The following is a 24,379-nucleotide window of genomic DNA, read 5'->3' as shown; positions in this document are numbered from 1 at the left end:
GCATGCGGAGCTCTTTAGGGCTCAGGGCCTGCAGGAACTGGTCCCGAGCTAACTCCGCCTGCACTGATGGTGGCATGCTGTCATACGCCCTCCGGCAAAGGCACTCGACTTCATGGGCCAAAATGCGGAGGGGCTCACCTGGCAATCTGCGTCTGTTGTGGAACTCCGACCTCAGCAGCACTGGTTGGTTATACTGCCCGAAGCGCCTCTGAAGTGCTCCGACCAGAGCATTATAATCTCCCCTCTGCTCCTCGGTCAGCAGCAGCAGGCATGCAGCTGCATCCTCACACAGGCACAAAGCCAATTGGAGAGCTTTATGTTCCTCAGACCAGCCAGCTGCAACAGCTAACAGCTCGAACTGTGCGATAAACACTTCCCATGGCGTTTTGCCGCTGAACTTAGGCGTTTTTGTATTCGCTGCAGCTTGCTGGGCGCCGCCATGTTTGTTTACATCACGTGACGGCGCGCCAAGCGAGGTCGACTCCTTCCCGCCGGAATCGCGGCCGCTGTGCGAACAGTTCCCGAGCCTAGTCAAACCTGGAGAAAATCCAGCCTCGGCAGACAGCCGCAGCGCCGTTTCCCTCACTCCATGGGCGGGCGAGCGCGGACGAACCTCCCTCTCCTCCCTCTCCTCCGTCTCCTTCTTAATCCTCCCCGGCAACATCCTCGTCTCGTAACGGCAAGCGTCGCCGGCAACAGGGTCTCGGGCGTTCTGGGGTTCTTTTTTCTTTCTTCACTTCTGACACCAATGTAACGTTCACAAGAACCAGACGGTTGGGGTCTCAGTTTGTCCGTTTATTCGGCACATAAGCCAGCGGGTTGTTAACTCAGGGGGAAGCGCTCTCGAACTACACCTCTCTTCAGCCTGGCACACACACAGAACAACCAGGTCCCCCCACCCCTTCCTGTACACCACCCTCACTACTTCCTGCAGCCCAACCAAACATGAATCTTAAAGGAACAACAACAGTGTGCAGAGAAAACCAACATGTCACTGTCCAGTAACACTTAACCATCGTTACAATACTTTCTGTGTTTTTCACACATTTTTCCCGTGCCCTTGGCAACATGCCTGGATGCAACGGGTGAGTTTTTTTAATAAACAGTGTGTTTTGTGAGACAGACATGCTTGATTCAGCTGAACAGCGTTTCGTCGTCTCTTTTTTGAAATCCGCTCTGTGGGATCCAACTCGAGTCCCAGGCGCTGAAAGGTGGAGGCAGAACACACTTCTCCGAACGGGCTCCGGAACTGAGCCCTGGAGTGAACTTGGAGCCCGGGCTGGTCCGGCTCCGATCTCCCCGTGGGGGATGTTAGGCAGTCCGCTTCTTCTTGCGGTCCGACTGCTTGGCTGGTGGTGGGGCACCCTGAGCGGCAGCAGGTGGGACGTGTTTCTTGGGCCATGGGTCTTAGGGTTCTGCGATCCTAGAGGACCCTGGGCCGCGACCTGCGGGGCTGAGCGGCGAGGGATTTTAAACGTCGGCACGCCGGCTGGACGGCTGGACGGCTGGTGACCTGAGCGAACGTGCGGCGACCGGGTGGAGGCGCAGCCTGGGTCTTCCTAGGGAGACACAGCTGCAGGGCCTCTCCCTCTTTCTTCTTCTCCTCGCACCGTCTTTGCATGGTGGCAACAGCGGTCCCGAAAAGCCCAGCGGGGTCGATGCTTTCGTCCAGAATGTCACGTTTTTCTCTGTCCGAAAGCCCCGACAAGTTCAGCCATCTTGCCCTCTCCTGTAGGACGATGATGCTGAGGGCTCTGCCCGCCGCTTGTACTGCTGCTCTAGTGAGGTGGAGACACTGGTCCGTAACTACGCCCAGCTCTTCCCACAACTCGCTAGCATCCGGGTTCGCAGCAGCCTGGTCCTGGAGCTCCGCCGAGTAGGCTAGCAGGAGCGATGAGGCGTTCAATGCCCTCGCGGTGGTGGCAACCGATTTATACGCCTTGTCAGCCAGGGAGGACTGCAGGCGTTCGGCCTTGGAGGGCAGGGACGGACCAGATGACATGGAGACTTTCTGGTTCGGGTGGAGATGAGAAGCCACCAGATTCTCCACTGTGGGAATTTGGTAGATGCCCTTCTCTTTCATTCCAGCGCAGTCAAACGCCGCCGCTCCCTGCACGGGGTTGGGTGACGAAAATGGCTTTGCCCAGCAGCATGTGACCTCGTCCACGCATTCGGGGAAAAGCGGCAGTACCTGCTTAGTAGTGCGCTTTGCTTTGGGGAGCCTTTTACCCTCATATCGTGAGGTGGAGGTCTCCGTTGTCACCGCGGGCCATGGGATTGCCAGCTTTTCAGCTGCCCGTTTTGCCACGTCAAATAGCTCCATGCCGCGGGACTGTGTGCCGGGGTTATCACAATCGGCCCCTTGTGTCGCAGAATTCCGACCAGAGGGGGCAAAGAAAACGTCGTCATCCTCGTCCGAGACGAGATGTTCCGACGCTCCCTCAGAGGATTCGCTGAGTAGCTCATCATTAGCCTCGAGGGAATCAAGCATAGCTTCGCAGCTGACCTCGGCATCATCCACCAGCGGGAGGACGACATCCATCTCGTCGCCCCAGCTGGTGCCTGGTGTGGCGGACTCAGTGTGCTCCATCGGTGGGCCGATTGGAGACAGCATTGAGTCCTCCTTCGACAGGCTAGCCTGGCGGGCTAGCCTTCGGCGAAGGCTTTTTAGGGTGAAGCGAGCGCAGTGTTCGCATATACCCGGTGTGGAAATAGCCGCTTGGGCGTGTTGCAGCCCGAGGCACATCACACACGCGTCATGTGTATCTGAACCTGAGATTTTGCAACCGCAGGGGCAAATCCTGGGCAGCGGTTTGCAGTCTGCCATATTAAGGAAGCTTGGTGTAGCTAGCTTGGAATGGCTGGACGGCTAACGCTGATCCTTTTTTTTTTTTTTGTTTCTTCTCTCGGTCGGGTAGCTATGGTGAGGTAGTATGACCTGGCTAGTGTGGTGGCTAGCGCTTGTGCTACTTGGCTTGGTGACCGTGTGTAGCAAAGACAGCTCTCCGACCTGGCTCTGTGGTGAAGAGCAGGCGACTCGAAAAGCGAGCCGTGCTGGCGCCCGGTGACCAAGGTGTTAGCTTGCTCGTGTGGACAGTTAAGCTAGCACTCACGTTCGCAGTCAGGAGAGATGAGGTTTCTAAGAAGCGAGAAGAGGAAATTGAATGACGGGTGACGCTGCGTCACACCCTTTTATAGGGAGGAGGGTGGCCCCTCCCTGACGCAAGCGTCACGACTGCCAGCCAATACTGGCTGGAGTAATGATATAGAGGCTTCTGAGGACAACGCTGAGAGAGCGTTCCCCATAGTGAGACACCGAAACGAATGTTTGAAAGAGAACCTAGTTTATTATGTCATTTGTTTCTTGTTACAGAACCAACACACACAGAAGGAAGACCTGAAGTGTAGCTTGCTCCTATTTTTCAATACAAGAACATCTGCTTTTTAATTACCGCCCCCAGAAGGTAGAACTGCGGTAACTCTTAGAACAGGGTACTCCAAACAGAAGTGGCTTAATAATAGTGTTGTGTCAGGATGTGTATGGCAGCTTCATTGTAAGGTCCATCATGACTATTACAGTGTAACAACAAATACTGCCAAATATAATGTTTACCTTGTTTAAATAACAATGAATGGGCTTTCACGCAGCTGCATTCTAAAATCAAGAGCCAAAGACTTAATAATAAGCTTATCGTGAATATCGTCCTGGCTACTGTAAATTCTCCACTCTCAGTTTATTCTACCTTATCTCAGTTTTTCTCCATTACTTTAATGCACTGTTAACAATAGCCCCATTTTCATTAATATGCCACACAAATATTGAACCATGTCCCACGCTTCAAAACAGGAAATTAATGTTTCAGCCACAGTCAGTGAAACTGAGGAACTCATGACGCATTCATGTTCCTGCCTGTATACTGGCCCTTTTACGTAAACTGAAGATTGAAGACACAGTTCTACAGTTTTCCCAGTGTTGTGTGGCTTTATTTCGAACATGTTAAAATAACATAACAATAACAAAGAAAACAAAGAAACAAGCAGAAAAAATCATTGTGACTGTACTGTACTGTACAATGGCTATTTCTGAAGACTACTTAAAAAATAACAAGAAAGCTTGGCTGACAGAGGCCAGGCTGTGCTGAAGAATAAATGTGGATATCAAGCTTGTTGAACTGCGCAAACTGTTTTTTGCTCATATTTCCATATATATTTGCACATGTTTCAATAAATCACTACACCTATTCCCCATTTTCCAAGCAAGACATAATGAAATGAGGTGCGGCATGAGATTTCACAGCACTGTACTAATACTGACAGATGTTACAGTGAATAAGCCACTTTTTTTTTTCAATAAACAAAACTGTATAAATTTTAAAATCTTAGTACATACCAGCATTTGTGTTGAATGCTTTGAAACTAAAGCTCATATGTGATTTAAAGGGAAACTAATTCTTTAAATTCAATCGCCTAAAGGTCAACTATGAGTCATGAATCATGTTATTGTAAAATGTTATTGAATGCTTGTCTTCTGAATTTGGAAGTGTAAATTATAAAAGAAATATTATTCTGCATGGAGCAGAGAAAAGCAAAGAAACAACACGCGCACTTTGCCAGTTTAATGTGTGCTTAAATCTTCTCATTAGGTCTAATACCCTTTCAGTAAATAACATTCATTGCTATTCTGCCTGTGTTGAAATGGTTTTAAAGAGATGATGCCTACTGATTTCAGATGTTGCAGTGAAATTATTGTTTTGCCCAGCCCAGTATTATCAGTGAGCCTTGGCTATATAACAGAAATAAAACAATTTAGAAGCACTTTAAAGGCTGACTTGTTCCTACAGTTAATCCCATGTTTTCCATTTAAATAGGAAAAGTGCAAAACACAAATTGTAAAGCAAACCATTACTGATGATATAGCAGTCATTTATCTTTTATAAAATTTTAAAATAATTAAATGGGAATTTTAAAACAGAGAAATCCTTTGATACAACTGTAGAACTTCAGGAAAGACACTTGTCTTGCGTCTTATTGTACTGTACTTACTCTTTTGCTTTAAGAATGCAATAAGATCTGATGATTATATTATCCTTAATATATTATGACGTCAACACTTTAAAAGCATCCCATCGTTTTTATGTCGCGACAATAACATACAATAACGTTTCATTTCTATCCACAAAAGCCTAGCAACCACATAGCAAATCGTTGTGTAGTGCGGTGATATTGGCAGTAGATGGCGCCACTGTTTTTCCTTTCGCGTTTGGGGCCAAATCTCAGTTTTCGCCTTCTTCCAGGTGCGGAGGTTTGGCCTTTCCGCTCTCCGTACAGGAATGTGAGCACTGCATTACGTCAGTCATCCTGCCAGCGGCGAGAGAACAGCTCCGTCCAGGAGGTCTCAGCTCACTGCTTTCTCTCTCTCTCTGTGGAGGATTAAAGGCGTTTGTGTTTTCTTCCTGCTGTGTTTAGAGGTGGGAATCTCGGACGGGGAAGAACGAAAGCGTGAAGCGGCTCATGACAACTCTCCTCTTCAGTATGAGGAGTTAGTGAAAAAACAAAAAAAGGGACCTGAATATCGACGACACTCTCGCGGAGTAGATGGAGGAACCAGGAGGTAAAGTGGTATTCCACACTGTACCTTTACATTGAAGTGATGCTACATTGCAGTGATGTAAAAGAGCACCATCTCTCTGTCTGAAGCGCTCAGCTCACGCAATGTTTTTACCTTTAAAAACTGGGCTTTTTGGAGACCGAGCGCAGCGGCGCGATTGTTTGCTCGCTCAAATCCAGATCCCAGTTAAACCAGTATTGCAATTTTCACATGAGGTTTCTGCGCTACACCTATTTACAGGGGAGGCTCGTTTCTTTCTTTGCAGATAAGTGTTACTGTGTGGGCTGTAGAGGAAAGATTCAAGACTCGTTTCAAATGAAAGTCCTCCAGGACACTTGGCACAACGCCTGCTTCAAGTAAGTGGCTGCAGATCCTGATTTTAAGGACCCTCATTACTGTCATGAGCACAGTTTTGTCACTCATACTCCGATGGCTGGAGACTGTTTGTGTATAAGGAGGTGTTAGCTCGCGCTGACACAGACAGTTGTTTGTGTGGTTGATTTTGTGTGTGTGTTTGTAGTTTACTCTGTTTGGATGTACTTACAAATGGACCTGTGGATAATCCCAGAATTTTCTGTTCTGTCGCCTAAACACAGACTCGTGTCTGTTTTCAACTGTTCTCCATCGTTTTTGTGCACAAAATGTCCTCTGTAGAATGTCATTCGGCAGTCCCAGCTGACAGATCGCCTCCCCAGGAGAACTTTGCCCCTTCTGCTCTTAAGCTTAATGATTGCCGCCGTGGAGATGATGTGAGCTCTCTGGTTCGTACAGGTCACTGACCATATTTTTGTGTGCAGCAGTAAACCTGCAGTTTGATGTCAACATACTGCACATGCCAATATTATATAACACACAGAGGGTTTTTCCCCATGGAGATCAGTTGAAGGTTGTTGTTTTTTCCCTCCGTGTTAAATAAGGAAGCTCAGGTTGTTTAACAGGAATGACACGCGGTATTTCAGCTTACTGCGGGATCGCAGTTGCATTTGCTGGGTTGTATTTAACTAACTTTATAAAACTGATCAGCCAAAGCTGGCTGACTGAATCTGTGAAATATTGCTCATTAGTGAATGGTTTTTTTTCCCCTCTCTCTATCTCTGACTGAGAAGGCGCACCTAGCACACACAAGTACACCCAAAAATGTGTTTGGGAGTGGATCAGGGTTCCTCTGGCACTAAAAATAGAACACATTTAATATTTTCTAGGTTGACTGAATCTTACAGCTGAAAAAAAGGGACTCTTAAGCCAGTATGTATGTGGCAGTGTCCTTGCACAACCTTTGATTTCACTCTTTTAAAGCACACACTTCTCAATAACACACAAAGCCTATTTATCTCAGCAGCAAGGTTCCTGACGCAGCTGCGTTACTCACCCTTGATGCTTTCCCTCCCTTTGTTCTTTTATACCTTTTCACATTTTTGGAATTCCTGGTCATTTCTTTGTCTAATAACTTCCCTTCTTTAAAGTTTCTGCATATATGAAATATTTTTCTTGGGTGTTTGTTTTGTTTTTTTTCTAAGCACCATTGTAAGCTGATGCCATCGTCGCTCACATTCTTTGCAAGACATAACTCGTTAAGCAAACAAAAATAAAAATGTCCTTGCAGATGTGATACCCTGTGGTGGTCCCATTCTCTATTGTCAACATGCTGCCCCTCTGCCCTCCGTATACCTCCACCTTCTGTAACATTCTTGTGAGGTGGCGTCACTCTTGTTCCAGTAAACCTGGCAGTGTTATTCAGGCCTATAGGTAATGGCACGTTCAGCTCTGCAGCGTTCTGCATTCCTAGACGGCGAATCAGAGATGTGAGCTCTCTGTCTCAAACACTACAGAAGCCTTTGTGTTGTTGGCTTTTTTTTTTTCTTTTTTCTTTTTTTAGACAAAACTATTTCCTATCTTGTTCACTGCTTTCCACCTGCATAACTGCAGATCTTATTGCATTTTTTCTATGGTTAAAAATAGTCTTTCCCATACTGGGGAGAGTTGTTTAACCAAAAATAGAAGCCACAGCTAGATTTGTACAACGCTACTATTTTTCTTTTATGCCTTCATTTACATTTTGGTGTTGCCTCGTACTTATACATTATAGACTTTAAATTCAGTGAAATTCAACAATTGTTTTGCTTTCAAGGAAAACAACCCCCCCAAAAAGCCTTCTGCTTATGTACACGTTTACAGAGCACCGGGTGCACACGAGCATTATTTAGAAGATGTGGATGAGTGGATGTTTGCGCCTCATTTAGCCTACCTGTGAAGACATTGCATCTGGATGTGCTGTTGGAAGCAGGCCAGCCAGTGGAGGCTGTAAAGGATGCTTTGGAAAATGTGGAAAGTCTTATGTCCTTCTTGTGGAGGTTACTTAGGTACAAGCAGCATTGCAAGTACTTCTCCTGATGGCTGTGTCCTCTATTGGCATAATAAAAGTTGAAGGTGTTGACTTGGCCTCCAAATTCTCCATATCTGACTCCAGCCGAGCAGTTGTGGGGTGTGTCCAGTATAAACGGGTCTGATGGAGGCCCAATTTCACAACTTTGAGGACTTAAAGGAGCTGTGGTGAACTTGTTGGTGCTGATGCTGTTGCACACAGTGAAATACACCTTTGTCAGGCTTTCAAGGCCACATGTAAAAGATCATCTCAGTGTCTATTTCTATCATTACTGCCACACTTTAACAAAGGACTCCAACGGCAATGGATATTTAAGGAAACAAGTAATGTTTACTGTGTAGTGTTTGTGCAGCCAACGTGACTGTAACCACCTGAGTTAAGTGCACACGCCCATTCAGCACCATGTATACGAGGAATTTAGGTGTTTTTATAAGCTTACTTGCATTACTTAATGTAGATGGTAAAAGGAACAAAGTGTACAATACAATTTTGTATATGAATGCTTTTTGTTCAGAACAAGTTTTTCTTTGTATGTTTGTTTTCTCTCCTCCACCGAGACACACAGTATGTTGTACATTCAGTATTTTTGAAGAAATACACCTTTTTTTCTTCTTCTTTGTAACTATTGTATCTATTGAAGGGACAATGAGAGTGTTGATACCTCCAGTCGTTGTTGGTGCTGTGCTGACATTACTTGTCTGTGTGCTACAGTTTGACAAATACTGAATGTTTCAGGCTGATGGCAATGTCTGAGTGCTACAACAATCAAATGTGTATTGTGGCCTATTTATTTATTTTTAACTTAGTCACTTTATTAGTTACATCTTGTCAGTAATAGGTTGGACCTGCGTTTGTGTTCATAACTGCCTTAAGTCTTCATGGCATAGATTCATCTTCAGAGATTATAATCCACACTGATGTGATAGCATCACGCTGTTGCTGCAGATTTCTCAGCTGCACATCCATGATGTGACTCTCCCGTTCCACCACATCCCAAGGGTGCTCTATCAGGGTGAGATCTGGAGATTGTGGAGGCCATTTGAGTACAATGAATTCATTGTGATGTTTAAGAGACCAGTTTGAGATGATTTCAGCTTTGTGATATGGTGCGTTATTTCACTGGAAAAAGCTTTACTTTTACTTTCTTTTTTTTATTATTTTAGAATAAGAATTTATAATTATTATTGTGTGTGTTGTATATTGTAATATGTCAGGGGCAACCTTTTGGGAAATCTGAACAGGTACTAAAACAAAAGCACACAACCTTTTTAAAGCTGAAGACGCCGGACTCCATCAGGCAGCTAGTAATAACATTTTTACCAAAGCAACAAATTCTAAAAATGAGGCTTTTATTTGATTTTATTTTGTGTGAGTTTTCCAAGTTCGCAAAATCATTTCCGAATATTTTTTTCAATTTAAGTAGTTTAAGTTTACTAGAAGTGAAAAACATATGTTTTTCACTTCTAGTTGTTTTTAGTTTTGTTTTAGTTAACTATAATAACCTCGTGTCAGACTACCATCCGAATGCTGCGGCAGAAACTGAGACTCATTAAGACCGGGCAAAATTTTAAAAGTTGGCACTGTAATTGTATTGCAGCAGAAACGAGTCAATAATAATATAATGCAGCATCTGTATTTTCTCCCACTCCTAATGATGTTTGATAACGTTATTAATCATTTAATGAAAATGCCAAATTTGTGTAATATTGTGTCACACCCAGACATCAGATGTTTGGCCTTTTAGTGCAGTTGTGACCACAGCAACTTAGCAAGCGTTACTCATGCAATCTTGACTTCAGGATAATTGTTCTGCTCTCTTACTCCTCATCACAGCACAGTGTGATACACCAGGCTGTATCTTGTGTCCTTTTCTTTTATGTTGCTTTCATGTCAGAGGAAAAAGGTTTGTTTCCTGACACAAATATGGATCTGTTTCATGTCACGTCCTCTCTGCCTCAGAGCCAGCTGTTCCCTCATTCTCCACTTTTCTCTCTGCAGCACAGACACAAACATGTGGTCTTTCCTCCAAAGCACAGCTCCTTCTTAAGTAATGCCAGAAAACTCTGAAATATTTGGAGTCTGTGCCAAAGTCAATAATCCTGGATGAACTATACCTACAGTGGAGAGAACAACGTGATACGCGGGTCTCAGCTGAAGACTGGAGCCAGCACCAAAAGAATAAAAATGCGTACGATAAGCATTTAAAATAATGTTTTTGTCTTCATCGAGAATCTGATGCTTTTCATCTACAGTAACTGGCAAAATAATCATGCTGGGAACCACTCTAAACTGAAAGTAGTTGACTGTTTAATATTATAGCCGTTCCTCTACGCAGCCAGTATATTATCTCACATCTGCTGTTAGTTTTGTGCATAAGTTCGAGAGAAATCAATGCAGTGAACAGCTTTTTCTTTCCTGTTCAAGTCCAAATAGTCGACTGTCCTGACGTCTCTTTTTCACTGTGACTCATTTGTCTACATGTCATCACCAATACATCAGGATTCTTCTTCAGGTGAATGTGTAACCAAGGTGGAGAGGGGGAAAAAAAAAAGCTTGAGGAATCATTTGCAAAGTCGGGCAAAAGTGGCTCCAGAGGCTTCAGTAATCCGATCTCTCATAAAGTGGCTCATCCTGGTTCGGGCCCTGGCAGTTAAATCTGCTGCCATCATTTTTGCATAACCAGTGCAGCTTGTTCAAGGAGCGCTCAGTGCCTGCAGGTGCTTCCCAGTCTGCTGGTAACTTCAGCATTCTTCACTCTGAACACTTTGTCTCAGTCTCAGGCATTAACGTCCTCTTACCTCTGCCAAATATCAGTTTCGATTAGCAGCTAGTCATTTAACAGGAGCAGCAGTTGGCACTATTTATAATGGTAGTGCTAGCTTTTACTATCACGCTTTGTTAGACTGTTGAAGGAAGAGAAGTACAATGAGAGACACTCAGAAATCCTAAACCCCATGATGGGTTTCTGAGCTAATGTGGCTAACGGCATGACTTGTTAGTATTTAATATGACCTACTTAAGAAAATGAACTGTAATCAAAAGCTGTATTATAGCCCAACTGGATAATTTGAGGACTTTGCCTCTGTAGAGTCTTATCTTGAGCCTGCTTATAGGTTGTTGTCCTGAATCCCATTAAGCACTGAATAAGGACTTGGCAGCTATAAAGGCACTGCGCAGTCATCAAGTAAGAAAAGTTCTCCCAAATCCAACATCTGCTTCTTCAAAAGTGGAGCATTTTTATTTAGTTAGTTACTTTTGTGATCCCTGCCTCTCTAACAGTGCAAGCCCCAGGGCATTTCAGCGACAAGGTATTCGTACTGTTGTACACCTTGTAAAACAAGGCATGTTATATGTGTGGAATTGACAATTGGCAAAGCGATCAGAATTTTTGTTACAGCTTTTCTCGTGTGATGCTTTTACTCATTTATTTTATTTTAAAGACAGTTCTTGAAAAAAAAGTTCCATATTCTTGAGACATTCATTGATAAATCAAAAATTACACTGAGATTCGTTAATATTTTTTGGTACATCACAAAGTATAAATGGTATAAAACACAGATATGGCACTGTGGTGTCACCCTTCGTTTTTGGACTCCACATTTTGAAGCTAAGCTGTAGCCATGTTTTTGTTTGTTTGTTTTTTTTAAGCCAGCTGTTACCTTTATACAGTTGAAGGGTGGAGTGCGATTCAGCAAACGTGGTTCACATGCTGCATTTATAAATTGTGTGGGTGCAACACAGACACACCTATCAGCTTATTAGTTCTAAGCAGTGGATTAATGTAATCTTACTCGCCAAGCAGGAGCACAAGCTTCTAGAATGAGCCAGCGAGCACGCAGCAAGCCATATCATTAGTCAGATAATCCATTTAAAAAGCTCCAATAGCACACACACAATGAAGAGGTTCAATCCAATGACCACATAATTTCCTCAGGGATTAATAAAATATTCTGATTCTGATTTCGAAGGTCTAGATGATGCTGATAACAGATAACTGAATTATATCCATGGATGAGTTATAGAAAGTTCAGCCCCAATATGATTTTCAAAGCTGTGAAGTTTTTGTCACCCTTTTTGGCTACTTGAGGAGTTGCAGTTTTTGCTACTTCTGCATTCGCTGAATTTTTCAGTTCCAGACGTTGACCCTTGATTACAAAGGCAGAGTGAGGAGGGTCTGCCAAGTGCAACAGAGTTAATGGACGTTTCACAGGACGCAGCACGTACAAACAAAAGTCCAAAGTTTTCATTCTTTATGTTTCTTGAAATTTTAAAAACTGCTAGATTAACAAGCAAAACCGATTTTATTTATCCGTGTTTGCTTATTTTTGATTCATTTTTAACTTGTAGACATCAAAGTCACTTGTAGCACGTTTGCAACTGATTAAACTTCTGATTAAAAACGTCAATATTTTTGCAAGAAACTGTCCACATGGCGTTATCACCACAGAGTAAAGGTTTTAAAGTCAGCAGCATCATTGAGGAGGCAGATTTCACTGGCTGACTGCCCACGCTGCACCCCTAGGTATGTGTGGCTGCCCTGACCTCACAGGTGGTTTACTGGATGAGAATTTAGGGCAGTTTGGATTTTGTTTTTTTGGTTTGTTTCCTACGTTGTGCATGAGAAACTGTTCAAAAAACACACTTTTTTTTTTTAAGAGATATTGCGGATGCTGAAGTTAAGATAAGAAACATTAGAAATATTGGAAAATCTAAATGCTTGGCTGCTTTTGTGCACAGTCAGTATTCTCTATCAGCATCTTTGGCTGGCTTTTCCCCTGCTGTGTCTCATATGTGTTGTACATCCAACATCCATGCAGTCAAACAGGCTTTTGAGACTCTGAGCGCCTTCATGTCATCATAGACATCTGCTTCACATTTCAAAATCCATTCTGAAATCTTTTGTTCTGCCTCCGTAACCCTGAGTGTTGGTTTTTTTCTGTCTCCTTAGATGTTCTGTGTGCTGTGACCACCTGACTAACTGGTACTATGAGAAGGACGGCAAGCTGTACTGTCGCAATCACTACTGGGAAAAGTTTGGAGAGCTCTGTCATGGTTGCTCTCTGCTCATGACTGGACCTGCGATGGTAAGTCTGCTGCTTTCATTCTTTTACTCCATTGTATGGAGGGTCTTTTGTTTTTCTTTTTTTAAGCTGTCGCTCAAAGACACTGGAATCTGAGCCAACACCTAATCAGCCCAGACTCCACTAATTTTACATCTCCAAGCACTCTATGGCCTGTAAAAACATTTAGATAACATTGTTAGTTGCTTTTGGCTGAGACAGCACATGTAAGCTCGGGTGTGGTATGTGAAATAGATGCACATCTCAGGCAGTCAGGATGCAATTAAAGGTGCGATCAGGTTGCATGTTTTTTTTTTGGGAGGGGGTTGTGTCTTGTAAATCCAATAGAAGTTTTTACACAACATTGGCTGGGCTTCTTTTAATGCTTACATGACACGCTGACCTGGCCTGGCACTCAGCCCTCTTGTGTTAAAGACTTGAACATAACAGAGTTATCCATACTCTGGTGTAGAATGAGAATTACAACCCGCCAGATCGGTTTTTTTGCTCTTTGCGCGTCTGGTACGTTTTGTTTTTTCTTTTGGAGACTCTCAACACTGACTGTTTGACCACTGCTGTTTGCATGTGATTGCCTGGCTTTCAGCGTCTGTCTTGCCATGATCTTATAACACCAGTTGCCAACCTTTTCCCTGCCTACTTAAATAATGCCAGAAAGCCCACAGACCATGTTAGTACGCTCTGTTCCTGTTTCTGCTTACTGCTCCAGATTAACGTGCGTTAAAAGGCAGGGGGCAGTGTTTTTTTTGTGGCAGTTATTACATTTACAGATGAGTGATACTTCACATGGGCTGCTGCTGGACTTTGCAGAATGCGGTCTAGACTTTACTTGTGAATTACTTTCCCCCCCCTTGAGGCCCCATTATGTTCCCTCTCAGTGCAGAACTTCTCCACAGTTCTCTGTTAATGCATGCCACACTCTGCCACTCACATTATGATCCGTACTGATGGTATAAAGAACAAATGCGCCTGCTTTTTGGGGTTTGTTTCTCCACAAAGAGAAAATGTAATTGATCAACTTGCCTTTATATTTTTTATTAAAGTAAAGAAACTGACATCCATTAAATTTAACCTAAATGTCAGGCAGCATCGATTTTTTTTTTTTTTTATATCTACAAATCAAAAACCTAAAACTGAGGTGGCCACAAATGGGGTCACTTCTCTAGCATGGAGCCAGGCTCAAGTTTTTCTTTTTGCCACCAAGCAACACACATAATGGAGTCCTCTATTTGGTTCTGGCATTCTGCTTCATCAGCCAGCAAAGCCAAGTGTTTTTGGCAGGGCATAGCTGGCACCGGAGCCTCTCAGCCAGAAAGAAAATCATTGTGGTCCATCAGCGGAGGAGGGTCATGCAGCGCTGCTGCTTGTTAAGTATTCAAGTCCAGAACACTATTGTTTCTGTCCTGGTCCAGCTGATTGTTAGTTCATTGATTCTTTGGAGATGTTTTTGGAATTCAGAGCACCGTGTTTATGATCAGTTTATGCAATCCCGCTTTTGTTTTCCACTGCCATATTTTTCTGCCCACAGCGGGGTCACCGTTAATTGTCCCTCACTTTGATCTGGCTTTGCCAAGTTTTTACTGCTCCGCACTGCTGTCTGAGCCTCAGGCAGGTTTGTGGCTGCTCTTAGTCACTGTTGGATTTTCTGTTCCTGGCTTAAAGGCAGGGAGGTACTGACAGACTCCTGATATGTCACAATGATTTGGCTGACATCACTTTAATCTCTCTGCAGCAGCAGGGAATCCTTTCACAGCATGAAGTTTCTGACTCAGAGCTGTGGCAATAATGTGGGAAAAATACTGAGCAACTCCCCATGTGCTTATTGCAAATAGCTGAGATAACTAATCCATAGTTTTAGGACTTTTGTTTGCATCAAAGACAAACAAATATCAAAGCTTTTGATTTATTTTTTCTATTCCAAAACGGTGAGAAAATCAGAGTTGCTGCTCTTCTGCTGGTGCTCCCTTTAAAGGTCACCATGGCAGATTATCTTCCTCTGTCACACCAACCCTCTGCATGGCCACCTTCATTACATCCATAGTTAAACCAAGCCCTGGCAGGGTCCGATATGTTTGATCTGGCAAACATTTTATGCCGTATACCATTCCTGACGCAACTCTCTCCATTTATCCGGGCTTGGGGCCAGCACTAGGAGTACCCCCACCGCTACCAAGCTCTGCTCACAGCTTGAAAGCATTAATATTGAAATCTAAAATCCCGTCCATTCTAGCACTGTTTTGAAAAATCTGTCCACACAAAGAGGCCACATCAGGAGCATGTCGAAACAAGAGATGATGATATAACCCTAAATTTCTAGAAATGTTCTCCAATCAGAAGTGACAAATAAGAACGCGGGACACAGGCTGATGGCAGAAAAAAGGGGTTAAAGGTGCACGGTTCTGAGGTTGCTTTTATTGTCCACTTGTAAACACAGAAAATCAGTTTCTCTAAATCTTTATCCTGGAAGATTTTTTTTTAAATTCTCCTTTTTCAGTGACTTAGTCCATTCACAACGACCGTTTTAAGGCCAAAATGCATAAAACAAAATACCCATCCACATGTGGACGGGGCCTGAAACACATGGCTGTATTGGGCAGGTTTTGATAATTGGCGGTCTGGTCTAACAATACCAGGTGAATGTACCCCCCCCCCCATTAACTTTCAATCGCTTTCACTTTATCCTCCTCGCCTCCTCCTCCTGTTTTTTCTTGTTGGGTGCAGTTTCAGCACTTACTCCCATTGTTCCCAGGTCCACTATTTCAACTAGCGGGAAAACAAGAGCGCCATCCTCTTCCTGTTTTGGTTTCACAATCAAGCCTTCATTTTTGTACCTGGTTGTAGACAAAACTGTCCAATGTGTGCAAAATTGCTAGGCAAACACTTTAAGCCCAGGCATTTTTGTGCAATCGACTTGTATTTCATCACAAGTTAAAACCAAAACTTTGTCTATTGCCTATTTAATTACATAAATAGTCCTGAAATCAACATTTTACTTGTTTGCAAAGGGTAGACATGATCTCATCTTGCATGAAAGGGATGAAAACGGTGTGATGAAACTGAAGTCCTGCATGCATGTCAGAAAGGGAAATCGATGACTGATACTCAGGCAGTGTCGGTGAGAAGCAGCTGAAAGTTTCAGACCATTGAAAGGGAGAAAGCCAGTAAGACGAGTGTGTCAGATCCCCAGAGGGTGATGTCATAGCAGATTCCAGACAGGCTGAGAGTGAAGCAGGTGTTACGGCTATGTCACCGCTCACGGTGGGAGGGAGGAGGGCAGAAAACAACACGCAGCTCACAGCTCACCACCAAAGCACAACAGAACAAGACAGCAGGCTCGTCGCGTTACTTCTGAATGGAGAACTAGCCCGTTTATTTCTGCTTCCAGGTGGCTGGAGAACATAAGTACCATCCTGAGTGTTTTGTTTGCTTGAGCTGCAAGGTGGTCATTGAAGACCGGGACACCTACGCTTTAGTCGAGAGGTCAAAACTGTATTGGTAAGTCACCTGCACTGGATTTCTTTAAAGCTGTTTGTTGAGAACTGCTTAGAGCAGCAATTGTAGGGCCTTAACATACGTGTCTTGGTATGTAGGCTGATTTTCATAGTCTATAAGTAAAGGTTGTAAACTCATTTATACACCACTCCGACAGCCGTCCCATGAAAAATTAGCCAGGTGCTTCCAGCTAACGCCACCAGAGTAAACTGTTTTTAGTTTTTTCATGCAGTGTCTTTAGAGTATTTAGTGAAGCCAGATATATTTTTACCTTCATGTTTAGAGTATTTTAAGTTTTTTAATTAACAATCATTTTCCCAGCATTCCTAAGCACTCAGATACATAGATATAGATAATGGGTATTTTATTGTTTACACATGGGTAATTAGTGTACATAAAATAATATGTACACTATAAATCTAAGAAAAACCACAGCATAACTTCACTCATGCCTGATGCGGTTTCATCAGTGTGCCATATCTAAACTTCTATTTAACAGCCATAAGCTACACTCACGAGTGTTAAAACTTGACTATATTGGAAAATTGCTTTGATCCAGGAGTAGTCACAGCTTGGAGTCATATACTGTACCTTTTTTTTTTGGTCAGCTGCCTGTCCCACATGATGATATAAGACTTAAAAATTTACCCAGAATGCAGTGTTTGAATTTTTATATCCAGTGAGTTATCGCAAAAATGGATAAAGCAGCCGATACACCAAAGCTTGTTTCTGTAACTCTATGGCACTGATATTAAATTGGTGCAATATTGATAGTAAAGCAAAAAGCTGTTGAGCAAAGATTAGATTTTACTTTAGGTTGCAACACTTGGTTGATCTAAACTAAACTTGATCTTATGTGTTTTTCAACCCTGGACATTTCATGTGGTTCTTCTGCTGCGATTCAGTTTTATAGTCCTTTAATTAAAAATCCTTGTCCCCTCTTTTTCTAGAACGTCTTACATTTAATTGTACTGGCCAATGCCAGGAATGTCTTAAAAAGTTAATGTTCACCCTCAAGTATGTTTGCTCACGATTAGTTGGTCACTTCTGCATGACTTCCTGTTACTCTGTGCCCTCTGAACCAAACTTTAATAAAATGTGCTTCTGCATTCTCCTGGTGTGAACAGCGGAAAGTGCTACAAGCAGGAGGTTCTCACACCCATGTTGGAAAAACGCTCGTACGACTCGGTCCTGGACTCCCTGCCCCACACGGTGACCCTCATCTCGATGCCTTCTGCAGCCAATGGGAAGAGAGGCCTCTCTGTGTCAGTGCTGAGGGATGTCAATGGCTCAGCGAGTGTTCAGGTCAAAGAGTAAGTGGGACCTCGTGATGTCTGACTCCATGCCTGTCCTCGAGGCTCTGTGGGAACAGCATGAGTAATGCTTTACGTAACGTTGATTATAGGTTGACTAAATAGCAGGTGTGTGTAAATAAGCCACTGAAAAAAAAAAAAGTACTTATTGACAGATTAATAATATATGGGAGTTTCTCGAGTCCTGGTGTCCTGGTGGGCAGACAGGACCGGCTGTTTTTAAACCAGCACATTTATTTCATAGTCCTCACTTACTCATGCTGCTGCTGTTTTTCAGGGTCAGAGGAATGCTTATTAGTCCAGAGGTTCGAAATGCCATCCATGTTGGAGACAGGATTCTGGAGATCAATGGCCTTCCTGTGGCGACATTGATGGAGCAGGAGGTGGGCTTACATATTATCTCTGATACTTATGGAGTCATAAGTGAAGTCATTCAGCCAAAGCCGATTAGTTTCATCGTTAATGCAATTCCTTGAGTACACTTTCGCATAGCAATGTTGTTATACAATCGCTGCACATTTGATTTTTGACATTCTTCCCATTCCTCGATCGTTTTTACATAAGCTGGGAGACAAAGGTGTGTAATGACTGCACTTATAGGCTCATTCCCACGATCTCAGCGTTTTTGTGTTCGACTGGTTGGTTCCTTTTTAATATTTTTGTTATGTTAAAGATAACGAAAATATCAGAACAGAATTTCACCTGAAAAATAAAATAATGCATTAATGAAAAGAAATGCGCAATAAAAGGAAACTCATGTTGGGCAACAACATGAAGTAAGTGACATCATCATGAGCTTATGAATAGTTTGCTGCTGTTGAATGAAGACTAACTCACAGAACTTGATTTAGCTTCTTACTTTACTCGTACCATTAGCTGGTCATCTTTACCTGTCAGACTCTGCTGTGTCAAAGGGTGAACAGAGACACTATTATAACATTGCATGAACTGGGCTTTTAGTTTCCTTCTTCCTCGAACAAAGCACATGGTGCTCAACACTGGGATGGTTGTTCCCTTTAAACGTAAGCATATCTAGACACTCTGATCACAGTAACTTGGTCACTGCTGTCAGCATGCATGTCACATGTCCTGCAATTTATGTGGTGGGAGTGTTACCACCTACAGCGCTGGACTTGCGTCACACAGGCTGAGCCAGTACAAAAACTATGACTGCACCTCAGATTTCACCATCAGTTGTCATTTGGATAAGCAAATACCAGACTTAAAGAATTGACGTTGAACCAGGGCTCTTTGACTGATGCTTTTAAGCATCAGTTTTGAATATAGTTATAAATTATACTGGTATTTATTTATTTTTGCAGTGTTGTTTAGGAAGTTTTATTACATTGCCATCAAATCATCCTAAGGGTGAAGGATGATAGTTTACAGGAAGTAATTGTGGCATTTGTTGTTAAAAAGCCTGAAAATAGTGTAATTGTGGAAAATCCATTAACCCTAGTTAATAAATATATATATGTATAATCTTTTTTTTCTAACCAGGTGGATGATCTTATTCACCGTACCAGTCACACGCTACACCTTCTAATAGAGTATGACCCAGTCAGGCATCGTTTGGACCGGCTAAGGCTGGAATCACCAGGGAACCGGCTAGGAGTCCCAGCCACCTCCCGCATGCGCATGTCCTCACCATCTGACACGGTGCTGGAGAGGACAGATGTGGTTGACGATGGCACACTGAAAAGGAGGTCTTTAAGGTATGTTACAACAACCAAAAAGCATGCAACTTCCATATTTTGGACTCTGTAATGAAGAAGAGATCAGGGATGCGAGTTATCATTAATGAGCTATGTTGTGTTTCAGGCGCAGTAACAGTATATGCAAGTCACCGGGACCAACTTCTCCTAAAGACCATCCATTTATTACACGAGACATCGGGCGCTCGGAGTCCTTGAGATCCTCCGCTAGCTGCTCTCACCGCATTTTTCGGCCATGTGACCTCCTACACGGAGAGGTCTTAGGAAAAGGATTTTTTGGACAGGCGATCAAGGTGGGTCCTTTACTCTTTTACTCCTGCCATCGAGCAAGTTTTGTGAACTTCATGTAATTCATGTGTTCCTTCTGTCGCAGGTGACTCATAAAGCCACAGGCGAGGTGATGGTGATGAAGGAGCTGATCCGGTGTGATGAGGAGACCCAGAAAACGTTCCTTAAAGAGGTTGGTAATCTGCAGCAGGAGCCTCTGATTAGTCACTGAGAAAGCAGAGTCCACTGTCTCTGTATGGAGCTGTTTATTAATACACACCACTAAAGGCACGGCACATGACCCAGTAGTTAACTCTTTGTATTTGTTGTTGTTGCCAGTGTCTTGTGGAAACGCATTAGCTTGACTTGTATTTTATTCAGTGCTTTTTATCCCACAGACTCTGGTGTAAATCAATTTGGGATCATCTGCTTATAATAATCTGGAGCTTTTTTCTTTTTTTTTTTCTGTCACACGTTTAATCTTCAGGTCAAAGTAATGCGAAGCCTTGACCATCCCCACGTTCTGAAGTTTATCGGCGTGCTATACAAAGACAAAAGGCTCAATTTGATTACTGAGTTTATTGAGGGCGGCACGCTGAAGGATTTCATCAGAGACATGGTGAGTCTAAAAAGCTGAAACACTCCTCACCCATAGTGAAGCAGAAAAACAGTGCCAGGAGTTATGTAGGGAGGGGAGGGAGGGTGGTGACCTGGAGTAAACTCTGCACTGATACAGGGCTCTGGACTCTATAATTGGCTGGGTTGCGTATCAACTGACCGGCACGTGGAGTGAGAAAAGTTATAGAAAGTGTTCTCAGGTGAAACTTGGAGAAGTCGCGCTCCGCTCCCCCCCCCCCCCACTGCCAATGCCTATTCAGCACACGCCCCACTGAGGAGAGTGAGGGTGCTTTGTCCCTAATGAGGCTTAAAGCATGTGGGGGAGGACTATTTTAGATTTAGTTTATTTCATAAAGGTCTAATTTCATTTAACATAGCTGTCTCCTACTTGGTGTAAAATCATTATATTTAACGCTGTTATGGTCTCTCAGAGAGCTTCTGTTTGTCTCATTGCTTTTTCTTTTTCCTGACTAACAGGACCCGTTTCCATGGGAGCAGAGGGTGAGCTTTGCAAAGGGTATCGCTTCTGGCATGGTGAGTTGGCCTCCTGCAAAGAGCTTACTAGCTGCTACTGTCACCTGACTGTATGTGTTCAAACAACCACATCTATTAGATATTAAGTGCCACAAATGAGCCGGAAAATGAAACTAATGAATTCAAAGAAAAAATGAAGTTGAAAAACTATAACCATTAAGCTACTGTGTAACAAAATGCTTAACATAGCTGTAGATCAACCGCATGCTGTGACAAAGTGCAACCCTTTTATTCATCTTGTAAAGATCTGATGAAATCCGCGTTTAGAAGATTTAAGCAAATGAATAATTTATTTTTGGATTTACTTTGGATTCTCTGTGCTTACTTGACATGACTTTCCCCCTTTTGTTTTTAGGCCTACCTCCACTCAATGAGCATCATCCACAGAGACCTAAATACTCACAACTGTCTGGTTAAACTGGTAGGTGGCATTTCATCTTCTTGGCATTATAAACCCTGTTCTCTCCTATCCTGGGTAACTAGAGAAGCCTCGCTTGTAATCATTCAACAGGACAACACTGTAGTCGTTGCTGATTTCGGACTGTCCCGACTCGTAGTAGAAGAGAAAGTTAAACCTCCACCTGAAAAACCTACCAATAAGAAGCGTTATAGACGGATTGATCGAAAGAAGCGGTACACCGTTGTGGGGAATCCTTACTGGATGGCTCCAGAGATGCTAAATGGTGAGTGGACATTAAAAAGGGGGAAAAAACAGGAATGAGAGCTTAATTTGTACCCATTTTGTAATTACATTTATTTATCTGTTATTTCAGGTAAACGTTACGATGAGAAGGTGGACATTTTCTCCTTTGGAATTGTTCTCTGCGAGGTAAGACGCTGATTTTTACTCAGTTTACTCAAAGTAATGGCTTAACGAGCACATTTTGGGGTTAGATGACAGACCTTGCATGCAATTAAGCCTTTCAAAGTAAGCACTGATGCATTTATGTGTGAAAGCATTGTATGCACATCACTATCTGTTTAATTGACTGCCTACTGTTTATCCTCCTTACTGTGATTCAGATCATTGGACAAGTCTACGCGGACCCTGAGTGCCTCCCCAGGACTTTGGACTTTGGCCTAAATGTTGGCAAGTTTGTGGAGAAGTTTCTCCCTGAAGACTGCACACCAGCCTTCTTTCCTTTGGCTGTAGCCTGCTGTGACCTCACACCAGACAACCGGTGAGCCACAGCTTTTGTTTTAATGTATTACAGATTTCATTTAACTTGTTATGAAAAGTTAATGTTCTGCAGAGTTGCTGACCGGTAAGGTAAAGTTCTTAATAACCTGAAAGAGTCAAGAGATGTGGCCATATGAGAACTGTATCTGCCTTCACTCGAGACGGTATGCGGCCTTTTAATGAAACTGGTTGTAGGAGGAGGAGTGAAACAAAAACCCTTTCAGATGCCATCTCAACCTGCTCGCTGAGAGACACGCCTCTGCTACCAGATTGCTTCCTCATGTTTTCTCTCAACCTTGTCAGTCTGGTTTTAGCCTCAAACCCCTCTCTGTGCCCTCGTTGACCATTCCTTTTTCTCCCTTTTTTTATTCCTCAGTCCACCTTTTCAGAAGCTTGAGGACTGGTTTGCAGCTCTGTCCCTCAATCAGGAGCTGGGAATCCCCCTGCCAGCCGAACTGGATGAACTGCATCAGAGCCTGAGTCGACTTTATTGGCCTAAAGACGGCTCTCCAAACCAGAGCTCCGATCAGTCGTTAACCCCAGTTGCAGCCTCTCCAGATTGCTCGAGCACGACAGACAATGGCACCTAGGACTTCTGCCTGTTCTGTCTGTATTTACTTTAGTGACACCTCTGACCTGCTGCACTGTGGATGTGTAAAAAGAGGAAAGTTGTATTGAACCCGAGCCGTATTAAAACTGGATAACCTGAGGTAGCTGGATCAATCTGTGTTTTTGGGACTTTAACCCTGTGAATACCAGTGAACTGCAAAGATAGTGCAAAAACATTTCAGAATTACAAGTGTTTACTAATTCCTCCTGTGCCACTCATTACAAAGAAGATTGTTCACTCTGTATAAAGACAAAAGAAAAACGTCCTCCTTGGCAGAGGGAAAGACTCTTTCTTTCTAAGGCGGAGGACTTTATGCTCCCACGTGACAACAGTTTTATTTTCTGTCGGGTTTCTTTTGGCTCTGGAGTTGTTGTTGCTGTGTGTGGAATGCACAGATCGGTCCTTGCCCAACAGAGGAGTCACTTCACTTCAGCGGCAAAGAAAACAAAGATCCTTGACAGTCTAGCTCATTGGCATGTTCAAATAAACAGGGCAGGACACACAAAAAAAAAATAGGTGTGACCTTGGGCAGCAAAGAAAGCAAAACACACCGTTGCTGCTGAGAATTCACACATGATGGCAAAGAAATGTTCAGATTATGTTTATTCCAAGCATCACTCATCTCATTTTTGATCATGGATCTGTGTACTTTCTAGCTTAATTATTTTAATTATTTTACCAAAATGTGGAACGAACACCGTGCAGATGTTTTATTTCTGTCGGGGGGGAAAAAAACGGGACAAAAGCTCTTTTGCAGTTTAGGACTGTTAATAATGATTGTCGGACATAATCATGCAAGAGCTGACTGTTTGGAAAAAGAAAAGAACTGCCTTTGTACAGGACTGGATATTTTCTCCACTGTATATAAGTATGTACATATTGTAGCACTAATTTGACGTCTTGTTTTTTTTCTTCTTTTTTTAATGGGACTTCTAGATTTGTATATTTTAGACATTTCGTCAGCGAATGACATTTTGGCCTTTTTTGCTATCATCATTCAGGGTACTGACAACCAGCTGTAACCACTATTATTTTATATTAATGTAGTGTTTCATAAATAAACCTTCTGAAAGTTGCATTTTTAATTGTCATTATTCAGGTGCGTGGCATCAAACGCACTGAAGAGCGACGACACGGGGCGCCTAAGTTTGTGAATGCAACAACTCGAGAATGAGGCGATGTATGATTTTCAAATTCATGCATAGGTGCAGCTGTGACCTCAAAGGCAAGGTCAGAGGTTAAGTTATCTAAAAATCTTGTGAATGCAGTGACTCAAGATGGCAGTCTCCTGGGATTTTCATTTACCATACCTGAATCTACTTAGGGCTGAGGGATACTGGTGGCCATCAGCATTTTATTTTATTTATTTTTTGTCTCAGAAATGTAGTTTAATAAGCTCATTATTGTCAACTTAGGTCTTTAGTTTTAAGATCTGCCACTGGTACTCCTACTCATGGCTGTTGCGTGATGATCTACAGGGAGTGCAGAATTATTAGGCAAATGAGTATTTTGTCCACATCATCCTCTTCATGCATGTTGTCTTACTCCAAGCTGTATAGGCTGGAAAGCCTACTACCAATT

General features: G+C 43.1%; 1 protein-coding gene across 2 annotated transcripts; it reads left to right on the top strand.

Annotated features, from left to right (window-relative positions):
• The first annotated feature begins 5,297 nt into the window (after positions 1 to 5,297).
• limk2 (LIM domain kinase 2) lies at positions 5,298 to 23,876 on the top strand. 2 transcript variants are annotated; one of them, XM_026187588.1, is made up of 16 exons: positions 5,298 to 5,611; positions 5,874 to 5,964; positions 12,940 to 13,075; positions 16,455 to 16,564; positions 17,689 to 17,874; positions 18,152 to 18,257; positions 19,375 to 19,589; positions 19,696 to 19,882; positions 19,963 to 20,049; positions 20,344 to 20,475; positions 20,952 to 21,008; positions 21,364 to 21,429; positions 21,520 to 21,691; positions 21,782 to 21,837; positions 22,032 to 22,189; positions 22,565 to 23,876. In XM_026187588.1, the coding sequence occupies exons 1-16, from the start codon at positions 5,596 to 5,598 to the stop codon at positions 22,776 to 22,778; spliced, it is 1,989 nt and encodes a 662-aa protein (XP_026043373.1). In that variant the 5' UTR covers positions 5,298 to 5,595; the 3' UTR covers positions 22,779 to 23,876. The 2 variants fall into 2 exon arrangements, with proteins under 2 accessions (XP_026043373.1, XP_026043372.1); XM_026187587.1 differs by lacking the exon at positions 5,298 to 5,611 and having other exon boundaries at positions 5,747 to 5,964.
• Positions 23,877 to 24,379: the final 503 nt, after the last annotated feature.

This window comes from Astatotilapia calliptera, chromosome 12 (genome assembly GCF_900246225.1).
Source record: "Astatotilapia calliptera chromosome 12, fAstCal1.2, whole genome shotgun sequence".
NCBI classification, from domain to species: domain Eukaryota; kingdom Metazoa; phylum Chordata; class Actinopteri; order Cichliformes; family Cichlidae; genus Astatotilapia; species Astatotilapia calliptera.
The sequence above is the reverse complement of the archived record's forward strand: the minus strand, read 5'-3'. Positions and strand labels throughout refer to the sequence as shown.